Source organism: Alternaria rosae, assembly GCF_020736505.1.
Source record: "Alternaria rosae strain MPI-PUGE-AT-0040 chromosome Unknown BKA58scaffold_6, whole genome shotgun sequence".
In the NCBI taxonomy this organism is placed as follows: domain Eukaryota; kingdom Fungi; phylum Ascomycota; class Dothideomycetes; order Pleosporales; family Pleosporaceae; genus Alternaria; species Alternaria rosae.
This window is the reverse complement of record NW_025763575.1, coordinates 1,193,731-1,210,005: the sequence shown is the minus strand read 5'-3', so window position 1 is coordinate 1,210,005 and position 16,275 is coordinate 1,193,731. Positions and strand designations below refer to the sequence as shown.

The window sequence follows — 16,275 nt, the reverse complement described above, 5'->3', positions numbered from 1 at the left end:
GTTGTGTTGATCTGTAGTTGGGTAAGTAAAGGTCGTTATGCACTGACTATATGTTGTTCGTCGCGTTATGTGGAAGGCAGATCGTAAATCGCGACAGAGGTCACCTACATCAGCTGCTGAACAACGTGAGACTGGAGCTCCAGAAATTCTATGTAATGTAAAAGCAGTCTATAGCTTTCTGAATCTCGTGATAGCTGATGCTGAGCTCCAAAGTAGGGGATAAAGTGGAGCGTTGCAATGCAAGTTCCCTACGCGGCCAAGATCCGTCACATGACTAAGCAGCGCCAAGGTATTTAGCGCAGTCTCTCGCCGCATGCCTTCAGTGCTCAATCTAGCGATCAAGTTTTACTCGAATTTGTAGCAGCGATAAGCAGAGCATGAGCAGCAGTGGAATGGGTTATGTGGTTCAGCTGTATACCAGCCTTATCATTCGCTTCCGACATGGCATCTCGGCAACCCGCAGACCAGGCGCAAGTACTCTCCCAGTGTCCTAGTACAGGACCTCTGGATGCCATGATACGACAACGCACGAGTGTGAACATTCACCACTGAGAGACGGTGTTACCGGAGAGGGCATGCTTTAAGGCTACTGATATCCGCAGGACAGCTCCTCGGCATGGCCATACAGAAGCCCAAAGCCGATAGTAGCCATTCACATGCCTAAAACTGCCGCATCACGGAAGCCAACTAGAACACCCGTTCTTCCCCGCAAAATCTTTCGCCAGATTACGGGACGTGAACGAGCAGCCGGGAACTAAGCGGGAGAAAGGGATCCGCGTGCAAGTATACATTCGCGTGAGAGTCGTACCTCGGGAACTAGCTTGCAAGGGAGCGCTAGAAAATGCAGCGACAGGGGCAGCTCCACTACCATGCAGACGGGCGAGGGGAGCCTTATTGTCACTTCATGCTACAGGATTCAGAACGGTATTGTTTTGATGATTATTATTCATTGATTCATGTCTAGCATAACGCATCCATGTTCAGACCATATTTTCATCCCCGCGTTATCCGCGCCTAGCTAAAGGTAGCCCGCTCCATCGAGTCGGTGCTGAAGAAGTGAAATCAGAGTTTAGGTGTTGCCTGGCTCTGTCCTGACTCCTAAGCGTTGCCATCAACCTTGGCAATGTAGACCAGGAGGTCGAGAACACGGCGGGAGTAACCCCACTCGTTGTCGTACCAGGAGACGAGCTTGACGAAGTTCTTGTTCAGAGAGATACCAGCCTTGGCGTCGAAGATGGAAGAGCGGTTGTCACCGTTCAGATCAGTGGAAACAATGTCGTCCTCGGTGTAGCCGAGAATGCCTACGTCATGTCAGGATGTGCATTTGAATGGTATGGGAAAGTGAAAGCTTACCGTTGAGTGGGCCGTCAGCAGCCTCCTTGATGGCCTGCTTGATCTCGTCGTAGGACGCAGCCTTCTCGATGCGGACAGTCAAGTCGACAACCGAGACGTTGGCAGTGGGAACACGCATGGCCATACCAGTGAGCTTGCCGTTGAGCTCAGGAATGACCTTGCCGACAGCCTTGGCGGCACCAGTGCTGCTGGGAATGATGTTCTGGGCAGCGGTACGGCCACCACGCCAGTCCTTAGCGGAGGGGCCGTCAACGACCTTCTGAGTGGCAGTGTAGGAGTGGATGGTGGTCATGAGACCCTCAATGATGGTGAACTTGTCGTGGACAACCTTGGCCAGGGGAGCAAGGCAGTTGGTTGTGCAAGAGGCGTTGGAGAGCACCTCGATGTCAGACTTGTAAGTCTCGTGGTTGACACCCATGACGAACATGGGGGCATCAGCGGAGGGAGCAGAGATGACAACCTTCTTGGCTCCACCCTTCAAGTGGGCCTTGGCCTTCTCAGTGGTGGTGAAGACACCGGTGGACTCGACGACGTAGTAAGCGCCGGTCTCGCTCCATGGGATGTTGGCGGGGTCCTTCTCCATGTGGAAGCGGATGGTCTTGCCGTTGACGGTCAGGTTGTTTCCATCAACCTTGATCTCGCCCTTGAACTGGCCGTGTGTGCTGTCATACTTGAGCATGTAGGCCTGTGTGTGTTAGCCTGCGTCCTGTAGTTGTAGAGCTGCTATGTGGCATCGCAACAGTCTATGTGCAAAGGTGGGTGGCTATTATGGGTTTGTGTTTGCGCAGGGATGCTTACAGCGTAGTGAGGCTCGATGAAGGGGTCGTTTACGGCGACAATGTCGACGTCGTTGTGCTCGATAGCATTGCGGAAGACGATACGGCCAATGCGACCGAATCCGTTGATACCAACCTGTGCGGACGTGTTAGTAGCTGCCTCCTGGCCCAGCGGGGTAGTGGAAGGAGCTTACCTTGACAACCATGATGAACTGAGTGTAGTGCTGCGAAAGTTAGAGAGTTGAAGAGGAAGCAAGGCAATTGAGTTGAGCTCACTCTTTTATAGGGTACAAGCTGATGTAGAAGTGGTGAGAGACAGAGTTTTGTGTCAGGCGCAGTGTTTTGTTGGGTCTGGGCTAAGGTGGGGTGCCCAGGTGAGGGAGGGGCAAGCTAAATAGCGACCAGCTTGAGGACGTCACAAGTTTTAGTTCTTTTTCTGTAATCCGATATGCAGCGCAGCCTGGGCCCCCAATTACACCACCTGCGCCTCCCACACTTCCGGCCGGCTACCTGCTTGTCAAGCCAAGTGCATTCGCATACAGCCTCGGGGGGGCGATATCGCCATCATTCGAGGCCGCGGACTGCACCGGAGAGCAAGGCGGGCAGCTCGGGCAGACTATGCTGAGAGGACCCTGACCGAGGCATCCGTAACTATCTCCAGACGCATTCGTGACGCCAAGCGCTCTGGTGATACCGTACTTGCAGCCTCGCATACTGCAGTATGTACCGCAGGCGGCTGGTCGGCCATTCAGGCCCGGCACGCCACGCAGGACATGATCTATCAATACTCTTACGAAAGAGGTATACGTGCATCTCGTAATCAGCGAGAGCACAGACTAGTGATTAAAATGCGCGGGCGTCAGCCGTTGTCGCTGTCGGGGGCAGGATCTTTTGGTCATTCGATATAATAAACCAAAGCGCGCAGCAGAGTCTGATGCGATCACCGGTTCGTGGGGAGGCGAGTGTTTTGTGTCACCACCGAGATTCTCTCCGCCAGGCAAAGTCAAGTATGGTTCGAGATGAGGCGTGGGTATCCGCGGCCGGCACCGTTGCACTATGATGGACAGACATGTTATTTGTAGCAGCTCTGGCCCGCCACATGATCGCCAGATGCGACGGTGATTAAATAAGGAGCAGAGGTACCTGCATATGGGTGCTGCAGCAAAGGGAGCTCGAGCTACAGCTACAGCTTGAGCTTGAGCTCGGAGTTCAGATGACGATGCAAGCGAGTCCCGCACCGATGCGTATGTTGTGCGCAGGTGCCGAGCCTCCGATCACGGGACGGGAAGACACCTTGGACCTACCTAGGTAGAGCGCATCTGAACAATCAGAAATCAATGTTATCCTATTAGAGACGTCTGTTTGTTTAAACATCTTTGAAAGACATTTATTACAGATTAGCACGTTGTAGACTCGTGGCAGCACTGATCTACCCCGCGCTTGAGGGAATTTGCGAGTGTTTTGTTCCATGTTGAAAGCTCCATGCTCACTCGGGTGCCCAGAAGGAGGAACGATGCAACGCATGTGAGATATTTAGTTCAGCCAAAGCCTCTCGATATAATCGAATTGACGTACCCATATCATCTCGTCTTGACTGCTGCAACGTTTATCTTGCCTGATTTAGCCAAGTCGAGGGATCTCTGTCGACCTAGCAGCTCACGCAGGGCGAAAGCGCACCAATTCAGCACCATATGACCAGTCGTATCTAAATTGAGCTCGGAATCGCGATGCGATTGTAGACCTTCAGTGTCGTCGAAGGTTCCTCGGTCGAATCTCTGACTCCAATGTCATGACTGGGCACTACGAGAGAACGGCCAGAGCTGCTCGACCGGACAGCAACATCCAACTTCATTCCACGTGGCTCCCCTCTCACCATGACATGCATTGGAAACATGGCAACCGCAAGCTCAGGGTAGGATGAGGCTCTCAGATGCCGAGATAGACGGTTGTCCCGGCCAATGAGAGGGTCAGCGTTAGGACGACTGGGGCGCTCGGGCCACAGAAGATTGATCGTTCCACTACCTTGGCGTTCCTCCCGCAACCACATTTTGCAAGACAGCTCTCCTGGCCCACCATCGACTCCATCACCACCACGATCCATTGGCAGCTGTAGGTCCCTCGACGGGAAGCTTCTCCCTTTGTTTTCTATTTTCCGACACTCTCCACTCCACCCGCCGCCATGCTGCGCTCGTCCATTGCCCGGGCTTCAAGCTCGGCTGCCGCCATGTCATCGACCGTGACCCGCACTGCTCTCCCCAGAGCTGCCCCTGTAGCCTGCCAGATTCAGCAATCCCGCCAGGCCCACGCCATCTCCAACCCGACCCTCGCCAACATCGAGAAGCGATGGGAGGACATGCCCCCCCAGGAGCAGGCCGATCTGTGGATGACGCTTAGGGACCGCATGAAGACCGACTGGAAAGAGTTGACCATGCAGGAGAAGAAGGCTGGTGCGTACAATTCCATTCCGCGCATCGGGGTGCTGCGACAGCTCGTATGACGTATCTTGTGTTTTGATCGAGGTACCCGAGCTAGCCCGCGGCATATGGTGCGCTTCACGCGAGGCTATCGCGACGTACCGAGGAATTATCGATACGAACACTGCGCTGACAATACCCTCTGCATACAGCCTACTACATTGCCTTTGGTCCCCACGGTCCCCGCCGACCCCCACCTCCGGATGAGGGCCGTAACGTCTTCCTCCTCTCCTCTGCCGTCATTATGGGCGCCTTTGCCGTCTTCGCCTTCACGCGCATGTTCGCCAGCCCCATCCGGCCCCGCACCATGACCAAGGAATGGCAAGAGGCCAGTGAGGAGTACCTCAAGGTATGCCAATTCCACGCTCACGTGTTTGTATCAACGCTGACACATTATAGTCGCAAGGCAGCGAGCCCATCACCGGCTACAAGGGAATGTTGGTACAGAGCAAGTCCGAGAAGGATCTGCCAGCCAGGGAGAAGCTCAACGATGAGTAGAGAGTCGAATAGAAGCGTCACAGCAATCACCATGCCAATACCGATACCACATTTTCCTTGTGTCAACTTTCCGTTTGGTACTGTCTGTGTCACATACAACAAGATCGAAAGCATTACGAACGGCTGCCGATCGGCCATTGTCATAATAGTCCTCATTGTACAGAAATCTAGAGGCTTTTCGCGTTTACTTGACGGTTCCCCACTTTGATCATGTGCAAGACGCACACTGTATGATTTACGCAAGTCTCAAATCAAGGCGCTCTACCCTCGTCACGACACATGCTACCTGTGCAGTCGCGTGATGGCTAACCAAAGGCAAGTACACGGACTGAGAAGGTCAGTCTCGTGTAAATTTCGACAGACAGATCGGGGGTTCAACGCCTGAGTTGTCTTTGTCAATGGGATTGGACAATCTTTATCACGTTTGTGGGTTTTTCGCCATCTGCAATGCGTCATGTAAAGCACGTACTATTCACACCTGTCATCCCGATACTACCATGCTACTCCAAAGCATAGGCGTTAGCATATATACGGAAACGATGTTACGAAAATAATGTGTTACACAGCTGACAGTAGCTATGTAAGACGACATACCCGCATCCGCGGCCGAGGAAGTCCTTGTCGCACAGAAACGAGATGTCAGCTTTGTAATAGCATGCTTGTCGAAGCAGTGTAAAGACCGCGGCCGTGCTTACTTTGAAATCACAAGCTTGCTTATGAGCTCGCGGCTCTCGGGTGTATAATTCCAAGTCATGAGTGAATACTGACTTCAGCTCTCCAGGGCTTCATCCGATCTAGCAAAGATGAACTGCAACGTCCATCCATTGCGAGAATTACCGGTGCACCCTATTCAAGCAGAATATCAAACACCTACACGAGGTGATCTGCCTAGAAGTCTACATTACCTTCAAAGTATTCTTGACTTTTATTTTCATATCAACGTAGACTACACGACACCTGTTCACTTTGTTCCTTGCGTGAGGTGGGTGCACTCATGGATGGGTTCAAACAGGACTGCTAATTGGCATGTCCTTTCAGACCTACGGTCCATGAGAGAGATTAGATACCTGTGTTCCGGTTCTCCATTACGTAGTATAGTATGGATGAAGTGAATTCACGTAATCTTATCAACTCGAGCTTTTTGCACATCCCGAGCGTGCAGGTGACCTCACAATTTTCATCGCTGGTGTTCCAATGTACTATTACCAGCAACTACCTGCAGCATGCTCTGTGTCTTCTCTCACCCATTCAAGCGAACGATGGAGCTTATTCCTACAGTGTATGGTACGGGTAAATAACCCAGGAGTCTACATTGCATCAGGAAATTGCCAACTTTCATTTTAAAACTAACGTAGACTGCAGAGTACCTGTTGAGTTCTACTATAAATAGAGTGCTCTGGTGTATATGTATTCTGCCATCGGTCTGCAACTTCGGCATCTTGAAATTTCGCCTGCTGCTTCCTCCCAACTTGCAACCAATCCTGGAAAGGACCTGAACAAGTTGTGGCCAGTGACACGGTCTAGCAACACCCTTGATGGAGTCTGAAATAAGGGAGGATACTTTCCTGTTGAGGCCCAGTCGGGTTGATCTGGAACTATTCCAGTGAGAAACATGCTAAGAGACTCTAATAGGTTGCTTGTCATTAAAATCACCAGCACATCAGAATCGAGATGTTTCGAACAAGAAAAAGCGGTCTCTTCATGCAAGATAAGCTACAGGAAGCCACGCGTCATGACACCCGCTAAAGTCCCACAGTTTCGGAGGTATATCTTTTGTACAAAGTGAGACTACCAGCGATTTGCCCTAGACACTTTGGCCGACTCTTCACCCACCACTAAAGTCCGTCTATGACTTCTCGAGCTCGGCAAGAATCTTCTCTCCCTTGGCGCGTGCTGACTCGAAGTCACCGACCATGTAGAAAGCACCTAGTAATGTCAGTTGAAAGCTGCGAAAATGCACATAGAGCAAACTCACCCTCGGGAAGGTCGTCACCCTCACCAGTCAAGATAGCCTTGAATGAGCGGATGGTGTCCTTGAGGTCGACAAGCTTGCCCTCAATACCAGTGAAGACCTGGGCGACAGCGAAAGGCTGGCTCAGGAAACGCTGGATCTTACGGGCACGCTCGACAGTAAGCTTGTCGGCTTCCGACAACTCGTCCATACCGAGAATGGCAATGATATCCTGGAGCGACTTGTACTCCTGGAGAATCTGCTGGACGCGGGTGGCGGTGTCGTAGTGGTCCTGACCGATGACACGGGGGTCCAGCATACGGGACTTGGAGTCAAGGGGGTCGACGGCGGGGTAGATACCCAACTCGGAGATACCACGGGACAAGACAGTGGTGGCATCCAAATGGGCGAAGGTGGTGGCGGGAGCAGGGTCAGTCAAATCGTCAGCGGGCACGTAGACGGCCTGGACGGAGGTAATGGATCCCTTGGTGGTGGTGGTAATACGCTCCTGCATGACACCCATATCGATGGCGAGGGTAGGCTGGTAACCGACGGCAGAGGGGATACGACCAAGAAGAGCAGACACCTCGGAACCGGCTAGGGAAAAATCAGTGAATGTCCTACATACGTGACGAGCGGCGACAACGTACCCTGGGTAAAGCGGAAGATGTTGTCGATGAAGAGCAACACATCCTGACCCTCTTCGTCACGGAAGTACTAGAAAAATTGGGTCAGCGTATGTCGTAGGTACATTTCGTGCTCCAGAACTTACCTCAGCAACGGTGAGACCAGTAAGGGCGACACGGGCACGGGCACCCGGGGGCTCGTTCATCTGACCGAAGACAAGGGCGACCTTGGAGTCACCGTCAAGCTGAATGACGGAGGTCTCCTGCATCTCGTGGTACAGATCGTTACCCTCACGGGTACGCTCACCGACACCAGTGAAGACGGAGAAACCACCGTGGGCCTTGGCGATGTTGTTCTGCCCATCGTTAGCTGATGCTCAGCCTGCAGGCATTGCGTGTCCTTACAATCAGCTCCTGAATGAACACAGTCTTTCCGACACCGGCACCTCCGAAGAGACCAATCTTTCCACCACGAGCGTAAGGAGCCAACAGGTCGACAACCTTGATACCAGTGACGAGGACCTCAGCGGAGGTGGACTGCTCGGTGAACTCCGGGGGGTCGGCGTGGATGGGGGCGTACTTGGTGGCCTTGATGGGACCACGCTCGTCAATGGGGTCACCAGTGACGTTCATGATACGACCAAGGGTACCGTGACCAACGGGGATCTTGATGGGAGCACCGGTGTCGGTGGCCTTGGAACCTCGGACGAGACCCTCGGTACCGTCCATGGCAATGCATCGGACGACGTTCTCACCCAGATGTTGCTGTGCTGTATCAGTGATGCTGTTCCCACTTCTTCCATTCTTGGCGTCCTTACAGCGACTTCGAGGATCAGCTTCTGGTCACCGTTCTGGGTTGTGACAGCGTTGAGAATAGCAGGGAGCTGCTCGGTGTCGAACTTGACCTGCAATGACTGTTAGTCGCTGTTGTGTGGTGCGATGAAAACTTTTCGAAGAGGGAAGGAACCGACATCGACGATGGCGCCAATACTTTAGGAAGGAGTCAGTGTGAATTCAGCAATTTGGGAAGGAGCACTCACACTTGATGGATCTTGCCATCCTTTGTAGCGTCGGTGCTGGCGAAGCGTGTGGACATAGCTGGGGCGAAGCTCTTCTTCATGGGCGAAAATGCGCTGCGGCGGATGGCCGGCCTGCGCATGGAAGCGCGGAGCGCCTGCTGGATCCCACTGTCGAAATAGGCGTCAGTCCATCTCAATTCATCGTCAATTGAACTCAGTGGGCGTTTGGCTTACCTCTTCAGCATTGTGAGATATGTGGTAGACGGATTGGTGAGTGGAGAGAGGGTGGGTTGATGAGGAAAGAGCTTCTCACAGCTCGAAAGGAAGGCGGCGTGCCAAAAGATCCGTGCGCGGCTAGTGCCCACGCGGTTAGCATCCGGCAACGAGACAACCCCAGGATCGATTTTCCCCCAACTTCCAAAGCACGTTGCGATTCTATTCTTACACTTCGAGTGTGATCGCTCTTACCCTCCGAGCATCGCGACTTACTTCTACATACATGCCTGATTAGTCGTTGTCACGACGTCTGCCCGCCTTCCGATTCGCTCCGATTGAACAACCACCTTCAGCGGCCGCTTCAAGATCACAGTACGACCAAGGCATCTCGCCATGTGCAAAGCGTTGGCATCCCGCCACTCGCAAAGGGGAACCCCCTTACAATCGGTGAAAGAGGGCATCTCGCCTCACTCTTCATCGTCGTCGTCCTCTATCGCTATCGACTTCCTTTGCCATTGACGGGGGCCTTCAGTTGCCTGGTCTTCGGTTCGTCCATGTCTTGACGGACCCGCTACCTAGCCTAGTGCATGGTGCAGAGATACTCCTCCGCCTTGACCATCCAACCTCTGCTCTTCCCGGTACATTTTCCATCAGTGGTTTGATGTGACCAAGAACACTCCTCAGACTTCGGCAGATATCTCTTGGCCTTCCCATCGTGCTTTCGCTTCGGCGCTAAATTAATTACAATATATAGGACAGTCAAATTGACTTCTATCCAGGTCTGAATTCGCAGTGTTGTGTTGAGGGGGAGCGTGTGGTGAGAGCAAACGCGCAAACGCTCGTTGCCATGACGCCACGGTGAGAGCGCACGCACCATTAAACAGTATGAGAACACCATAACTTTGTGTCTTGACTGCAGCATACATCGTCGCGTCTTGTTACGCGCTACTCAGCGAAAACCATGCCAGGAGGTATCCGCGATGTGCTCTGGTAGCAGACTTACTAGACGCAAGATCACGTATTCAGCAAGCTAGGCGATGAAGAACAGCAAAATATAATGAGCTCTTTTGTATTCGGCAAACGATTGGAAGGATCACAGCTTGCGGATAGGCTCATTCGTATTTGGCACCCTGAGAAATGATTCACAGCTTATAGACGACAGGATTCTTCGCATGTTGCATTTTGTGAGATGTAAGATCATATTTGTACACATGTTCATCTACCCTTGTCCATCTTAGGCTTCTTCGGCCCAACAAAATTGCATAGCGCACCGCCATTAACGGCAATGACCTTCCATCCCGCAGGAACGATGCTAAACTCCTCGCTCTCTTCCTCCGTCGCACTCAATTTCCAGATCTTCCCTGTCTGTCTATCGAACCACTCCCTCCCTTCTGGGGTCTGTACCAACTCACTCAGCACAAACTTGGTCACAGCTTGGCCATCTTTGGGATTGATCGAGTCTGGGAGTTTTTGGATGTCCACGTCGAACTTGCGTTTGCCGTCGATTTGAACAACGCATTTGCGCGTTGTGGTGAGGAGCGGTATGATGGCGAGATCTGCGATTGGGAAGCCTGTCGCAAAGACTGTTGAGACGCCGCTGTCGCTTGTCTGTACTGTGGTGCATGTGTTCAGTTGGTGCCAGGCTTCCTCGGAGACACCAGGAGCAATTGGGGCGAGCATGCGAACAAGGTGGGCCATGGAATACCATTTGAGAATTGGTGTGACGGGAGACGCATGCGGCGTGTCCCAGATAGTGTTTGTAAGCGTCATTAGATCGCTGACGATGGTGTTGAGGGAGTATGTTTGCGAGTACGATTCTGTGACACTGACAACGGTATGCTGTGTCTTAATCCAAAGCTGAGCCTCATCTGGTTTGAGGGTAGACACCAAGTCTTCACGTGTGGCGTTCTCAGATTCGCGGTTTGTCGAAGCATGTTGTAGGATACTGAGGAGTTTACTGTCAACCTGTGTGGGTATAATGAACTTGTCCATCACATCATCAGGTATCCATGGTGTAGTCGACAGCTTGATGACTCGATGTAACCATCTTTGTACGCCAGTGATCTTTTTCTCATCCCACTCGAGCACGTCACTGATGGGTGCTTGGAAAAGCATATGCGCACGCGTGGCGTCTGCGCCGTACTTGGCAATAGTAGCACCTGGGTCCACACCATTATATTTGCTCTTCGACATCTTCTCGAAGCTAACGTTTGGAGTAACTCCACTGGCCTTGATGACGGGCTTGGAAGGGTTGGTCAAGTCGACTTCCTCTGGGCGCAGGAAGCGACCATTTTCGGGGTCTGTAAATGTCTCTCCGTGAACCATGCCTTGCGTGATGAGACGCGTGAAAGGCTCGCCATTCGTTAGGTAGCCCTTCGGCCATGTTGGAGTGGTAGCCAGAAACTTGGAGATGAAGCGCGCGTATAGAAGATGGAGGATTGCGTGTTCGACGCCGCCGACATAGAGGTCAACTGGCATGCGGGTATTGGTCTTCGTCGGGTCGACCAAGACGTGCTCGTTCTTTGGATCTAAGAACCTGAAGAAGTACCATGACGAGTCCATGAAAGTGTCCATAGTATCAGTTTCGCGCTCAGCAGCCGAGCCGCACTTCGGACAAGAGGTCTTCTTCCAGTTCTCATCTTCTGCTAACGGGTTCCCTTTGCGACCTTCGAAGAAGCTGTCGGGTAGATTTGGTAGCTCAACTGGAAGGTCCTTCTCAGGCACAGGAACAGCACCGCAAGATTTGCAGTGGATGATTGGGATAGGCGCACCCCAGTAGCGCTGCCGACTTATCAACCAATCACGGAGTCGCCAATTTGCTTTCTTTTCAGCCGGCTTTCCAGTATCGAGAATCGCTTGTACGACCGCATTTGCGGCTTGCTTTGAGGTCATGCCCCCGAAGCGCTCTATGTCTGTAGCAACAAAGCCTTTTTCGGTCATAGGTACGTCTTCACCACTATGCGGTACAAGCGGCAAAGGTAAAGAGCCTTTCTTAGCAGATACGACGACTCTGACTGGCTCATCACCGACGTTCTTCCGCCAGAAGGCATGGTCCCGGGTGTCGTGACCTGGTACGCCCATTACAGCGCCAGAGCCATAGTCGTCCAAAACGTATGGAGCCACATATACAGGTACAGAGGGTCCTGTAGAGCCTTGAACATGGGCGAGGGGATTGCGCGCTACAATCTTCCGCAGCTTGAATCCCTCCTTAGTGTCCGAAGGAAGGTCCTTTGCTCGCTCTATGAAGGCGCGAAGCTCTGCATCCTCGATGGCTAATTGCTGGACGATCGGGTGACGCAACGAAAGAGCGATATACTGGACTCCGAAAAGCGTGTCAGCTCTGGTAGTAAAGACATCGACCGGCTTGAAGCGCATTTCACTATCGGTCGAGACGATATCGAACCAAAGTTGCGCGCCTTCAGACTTGCCAATCCAGTTCCTCTGCATGGCAAGGACCTTCTCAGGCCACCTGCCGTCTCGTGCAAGAGCGTCCAGGTCCTTTAGCAAGGGTTCTTGAAACTCCTTGATCTTCAGAAACCATTGCTTCAGCATCACCTTCTCGACCTTTGCACCGGAGCGCCACGAGCAGCCATTGGCGTCTACTTGTTCGTTTGCGAGGACAGTTTTATCGACGGGATCGTAATTTACGAGGGATTTGGCTTGATAGGCTAGGCCGCGCTCATGGAGCATGAGGAAGATGCGCTGGGTGTGTTTGTAGAAATGGGGATCGCAAGTTCGTATCTCCTATGTACATTGATCAGCCCATACTCAACGATCTTGATCGTTGTCCATACAGCGTCCCAGTCCCAACGTCCACCCATTTCCTTCATCTGACTCTTCATAGCCTCGATATTCTGTAGCGTCCATTTCTCCGGGTGTACTCCTCGCTCGATGGCTGCGTTCTCAGCTGGTAAACCGAACGCATCCCAGCCTATAGGATGTAGGACCTTGTAGCCTTGCATATGCTTGTATCGGGAGAGAACATCGGATATCGTGTATACTCGCAAGTGGCCAAGATGGAGGGTACCGGAGGGGTATGGGAACATGGGCAGCACATATGCGTTTCCCCTATCCGACTTCCGTAAGTCGTGCCATTGTGCAGATAGCTGGTCCCAGTGTGGTTGCCATTTTGCAGTCAGCGATTCGACTTTGATTCCCTCAGCTCTTGACTTGCTCTCCAGCGTGCCCGCCCATCGTAGTGCTATGCGCGGTCGGAGGACTGGGAGCCGTGGGGCGTGCCGCCAGCCTACGGACTGCAGACTGAGACGACGCATCACCTAGACGTATGCGCATGGCGTAGACGGGTCGTATTCATGGTCTGGAGGATGCGCGGATCTACGCCAAGCATCTAGTCCTGAACGACTCCCACATTTTTTGGGATGGAGCTCTAGCGCGAAAACGGGAGCTAGTCCCATGACGGCATAGGAGCCCGTCGGTTTCAACAGCGCATGCAAGCTGCACCACTCATACACGGCAGCGGTGAATGCTTGAAAGGGGTGCTGGATATTGCCCCTACACACTGCCTCGCGCTTCATATCATAATTACCTTCCATGGCTAGCCGATAGGGTTGCGCGCAGCTCTCCCACATTCCCTCCGCATCATGGCCTCCGGTCGCTACTCCAACCTCCCACCGCCGACTCGCGATTCCCTCGAACTCGCCTCGCTGGCCTCTTCTTCGCACCCTTCACGGCGGACTTCCGAAGAGTCCTCGGCTTCAGGCGCACCTTCCTCGCGTAGACTGTCTTTTGATGATGAAGACCCTCTGTCAGAACTGAATCCGGCTGGTCACGATCCGAACAGACCACGGCACAATCGCTCGTACAGCGTATCCTCAGCCTTCGATTTTGCACCGAATCTATTCCCTCTCTCTAGTACCGCACAGGGATATACAGCACTGGGCGCGCCCTCCAATCCAGCATTAGACCCGTCGAATGCGCTTAACGGCGGCTCATTGGAGAAGAACAAGAGCTTGACATATCTCAATGGCCTATCGTTAGTAGTTGGGCTTATAATAGGAAGTGGCATCTTCTCTTCGCCATCTCAAGTTAACAAGAATGCCGGGTCGCCAGGTGCGTCTCTCATAGTCTGGATCGTCGCTGGAATCCTGGCATGGACGGGTGCCGCGAGTTACGCCGAGCTCGGAGGCGCCATACCACTTAATGGCGGAGCCCAAGTCTATCTGTCCAAGATATTCGGAGAGTGGGCGGGGTTCCTCTTCACATGGTGCGCAGTCGTGGTGCTGAAACCGGGCTCGGCAGCCATTATTGCCATAATTTTTGGAGAATATCTGGTGCGCGCTATTATTGGCGCTGAAGCTGTGGACGCAAGCACATGGTTGAACAAGAGCGTGGCTTTGGTGGGGCTTGTGGCTGTCACGCTACTCAACTGTGTGTCCACCAAGCTGGGCACAAGGAGCGCCGACGTCTTCATGTTTCTGAAGTTCTTTGCACTCACTGGAGTTACGGTGATCGGGATTGTAGTCGCTGTGACCGGGCTCTCATACAAGGGCGATGCGAATGAGGACTGGAAGAATCGCGGCTGGTTCGAGGACACGAGCGAAAACGTTAGCAACTGGGCAGTGGCACTCTACGCCGGGCTCTGGGCCTTCGACGGCTGGGACAATGTACGTCTAGCGACTTCAATCTTTGCCCACTCCTACTAACAACACCAGGTAAACTACGTCACCGCCGAGTTCAAGAACCCAACCCGCGACCTTCCCCGCGTCATCCACACTTCGCTCCCGCTCGTCATACTATGCTACATCTTAGCCAACATATCCTACTTCCTCGTCCTCCCGACCTCGGTCATCGAATCGTCCAACACCGTCGCCGTAGCCTTTGGATCGCAGGTCTTCGGTCCCGTTGGCTCGCTCATACTCGCACTATTCGTCTCGGGGTCATGTTTCGGCGCACTCAACGCAACGACCTTCACATCCGGCCGTCTGGTGTACGCAGCGGGCAAAGAGGGCTATCTTCCCGCTCTATTTGGCAACATCGGGCTAGGAAAGAACCACAGGGCAATCCGCTTGCACAGCATGAACGCAACACAAGGGAAGAGCAAGATACCGAAGAAGCTAGTAGCCTGGTTCGCAGACGCCGATGCAGGCTTCTTCTTCACGCCCATATCTGCCATGGTGCTCAACGCCCTCCTCACAGCTATTTACATCGTCGTCGGCTCCTTCGACACCCTTGTCACTTTCTACGGCGTAGCAGGATACGCCTTCTACTTCCAAACCGTACTTGGCCTCATCATCCTACGCGTCCGCGAACCCGATCTGGAACGCCCATACAAGACATGGATCACCACACCCATCATCTTCTGCTGCGTCAGCCTCTTCTTGCTGAGCAGGGCCGTATTCGCAGAGCCATTGCAGACTTTACTCGTTGTAGCCTTCATGGTAGTAGGCCTAGTGATTTGGTTCGCGTGGGTGGGGAGGCGAAGAGGGAAAGAGCAGAACAAATTCCGTATGCCCGAAGAGGGGAACGAGAAGGTTGGTTGGAAATTCTGGCAACGCTGGAGAAGATGAAGGGTGAATCTACTGTTGTTTTGTATACTAAGCGTCATGGTTGTATAAAGTTACGTAGCAATGAAGAAATGATATCAGTGTGTACGTGTTCCAGTCTTCTAATATCAGCTACGTTGCACAGTCCTCAGGCCTCCATATATCTCGTTACGAGGTACGATGAGATGTCGCTTCTAGTCAGTGGGTCCCCTCAACACTGCGCAAGTCAGGACCCTAGTATCGTTCGTTCCAAGCCCTAGTATTCCAAATCACATCCTGGTCTTCTCTAGGAAGCAAAGCCGGAACTCGGGTGGAAGCTCCAAGCGTAGATCCATCATTTTCCATTCGCCTCCTGTTTCGACCAGAACGCATAATGGTGTGACTGGCACGTGGTCGGGCAAAGTGGCAAGCGATGGATGGATTACCCCAGAGATGCTTACTATAGACTCGTAAAGATACAGTAGGATATTGGGGTGCTGTATACCTTGGACGTATCCGGGCAAAGCGAGTTGCGCAACAAGCATCATCAAGCGGAATACTCAGGCAATGTGGAGAAGGTTTTTATTTGTTTATATTTCTGCTCCTTTCAATCTGATCAAAGAGACTAACAGAGAATCGGGCTATACTACTCAAAGGCATCAACACCTTCCTTCTATCTCCTCGGGTTATTAACAAGAGCTCCTGGAAGAGGCAACGGGGTGTGCTAAATGAGACGTGAAGAAAGATAACGGTGGGAAAACAAGGGGGGAAGAGAGACGAAGAGGAAGAGGAAGAGATGGAAAAGGTGGTGGTTTGGGGTATAAAGAGCGGACGTGCCATGCTCATTTCCGTAGCAGGGTGCGCAGCACCGGTGGTTCGT

At 52.7% G+C, this 16,275-nt stretch overlaps 5 protein-coding genes across 5 annotated transcripts; 2 read left to right on the top strand and 3 right to left on the bottom strand.

Moving 5' to 3' along the window:
* Positions 1-930: 930 nt before the first annotated feature.
* BKA58DRAFT_386757 (glyceraldehyde-3-phosphate dehydrogenase) lies at positions 931-2,510 on the bottom strand. Its single transcript, XM_046170501.1, has 4 exons — positions 2,324-2,510; positions 2,152-2,265; positions 1,354-2,038; positions 931-1,301 (listed from the first exon to the last, which is right to left on the bottom strand). The coding sequence occupies exons 1-4, from the start codon at positions 2,333-2,335 to the stop codon at positions 1,099-1,101; spliced, it is 1,014 nt and encodes a 337-aa protein (XP_046024270.1). The 5' UTR covers positions 2,336-2,510; the 3' UTR covers positions 931-1,098.
* A 1,495-nt stretch (positions 2,511-4,005) lies between these two features.
* Positions 4,006-5,378, top strand: BKA58DRAFT_192989 (mitochondrial cytochrome c oxidase-like protein subunit V). Its single transcript, XM_046165654.1, has 3 exons — positions 4,006-4,576; positions 4,756-4,952; positions 5,003-5,378. Exons 1-3 carry the CDS (start codon positions 4,309-4,311, stop codon positions 5,099-5,101), a joined length of 564 nt encoding a protein of 187 aa, XP_046024269.1. The 5' UTR covers positions 4,006-4,308; the 3' UTR covers positions 5,102-5,378.
* Positions 5,379-6,918: 1,540 nt separating this feature from the next.
* Positions 6,919-8,954, bottom strand: BKA58DRAFT_386752 (P-loop containing nucleoside triphosphate hydrolase protein). Its single transcript, XM_046170500.1, has 9 exons — positions 8,932-8,954; positions 8,719-8,865; positions 8,650-8,668; positions 8,497-8,583; positions 8,084-8,443; positions 7,825-8,034; positions 7,703-7,769; positions 7,018-7,649; positions 6,919-6,938 (listed from the first exon to the last, which is right to left on the bottom strand). Exons 1-9 carry the CDS (start codon positions 8,940-8,942, stop codon positions 6,927-6,929), a joined length of 1,545 nt encoding a protein of 514 aa, XP_046024268.1. The 5' UTR covers positions 8,943-8,954; the 3' UTR covers positions 6,919-6,926.
* A 1,174-nt stretch (positions 8,955-10,128) lies between these two features.
* BKA58DRAFT_317174 (leucyl-tRNA synthetase) lies at positions 10,129-12,959 on the bottom strand (the record flags this gene model as incomplete). Its single annotated transcript, XM_046167608.1, has 3 exons — positions 10,129-10,335; positions 10,396-12,657; positions 12,708-12,959. 3 exons carry the CDS (start codon positions 12,957-12,959, stop codon positions 10,129-10,131), a joined length of 2,721 nt encoding a protein of 906 aa, XP_046024267.1.
* Positions 12,960-13,374: 415 nt separating this feature from the next.
* Positions 13,375-15,518, top strand: BKA58DRAFT_362670 (large neutral amino acids transporter small subunit 2). Its single transcript, XM_046168813.1, has 2 exons — positions 13,375-14,537; positions 14,586-15,518. Exons 1-2 carry the CDS (start codon positions 13,515-13,517, stop codon positions 15,438-15,440), a joined length of 1,878 nt encoding a protein of 625 aa, XP_046024266.1. The 5' UTR covers positions 13,375-13,514; the 3' UTR covers positions 15,441-15,518.
* The last annotated feature ends 757 nt before the right edge of the window (positions 15,519-16,275 follow it).

Bases quoted from the DNA above. Each gene is read 5' to 3' on its own strand.
- BKA58DRAFT_386757 (XM_046170501.1), bottom strand. The intron at 2,039-2,151 runs GTAAGCATCCCT...TAACACACACAG, and splicing joins TCATCGAGCCTCACTACGCT to GCCTACATGCTCAAGTATGA. The intron at 1,302-1,353 runs GTAAGCTTTCAC...GACATGACGTAG, and splicing joins TGCTGACGGCCCACTCAACG to GCATTCTCGGCTACACCGAG.
- BKA58DRAFT_192989 (XM_046165654.1), top strand. From the start codon at position 4,309: ATGCTGCGCTCGTCCATTGCCCGGGCTTCAAGCTCGGCTGCCGCCATG. The intron at 4,577-4,755 runs GTGCGTACAATT...CTCTGCATACAG, and splicing joins CATGCAGGAGAAGAAGGCTG to CCTACTACATTGCCTTTGGT. The intron at 4,953-5,002 runs GTATGCCAATTC...GACACATTATAG, and splicing joins CCAGTGAGGAGTACCTCAAG to TCGCAAGGCAGCGAGCCCAT.
- BKA58DRAFT_362670 (XM_046168813.1), top strand. From the start codon at position 13,515: ATGGCCTCCGGTCGCTACTCCAACCTCCCACCGCCGACTCGCGATTCC. The intron at 14,538-14,585 runs GTACGTCTAGCG...TAACAACACCAG, and splicing joins CCTTCGACGGCTGGGACAAT to GTAAACTACGTCACCGCCGA.
- BKA58DRAFT_386752 (XM_046170500.1), bottom strand. The intron at 8,444-8,496 runs GTAAGGACGCCA...GATACAGCACAG, and splicing joins AGCTGATCCTCGAAGTCGCT to CAACATCTGGGTGAGAACGT. The intron at 7,650-7,702 runs GTACGTTGTCGC...ATTTTTCCCTAG, and splicing joins CATCTTCCGCTTTACCCAGG to CCGGTTCCGAGGTGTCTGCT.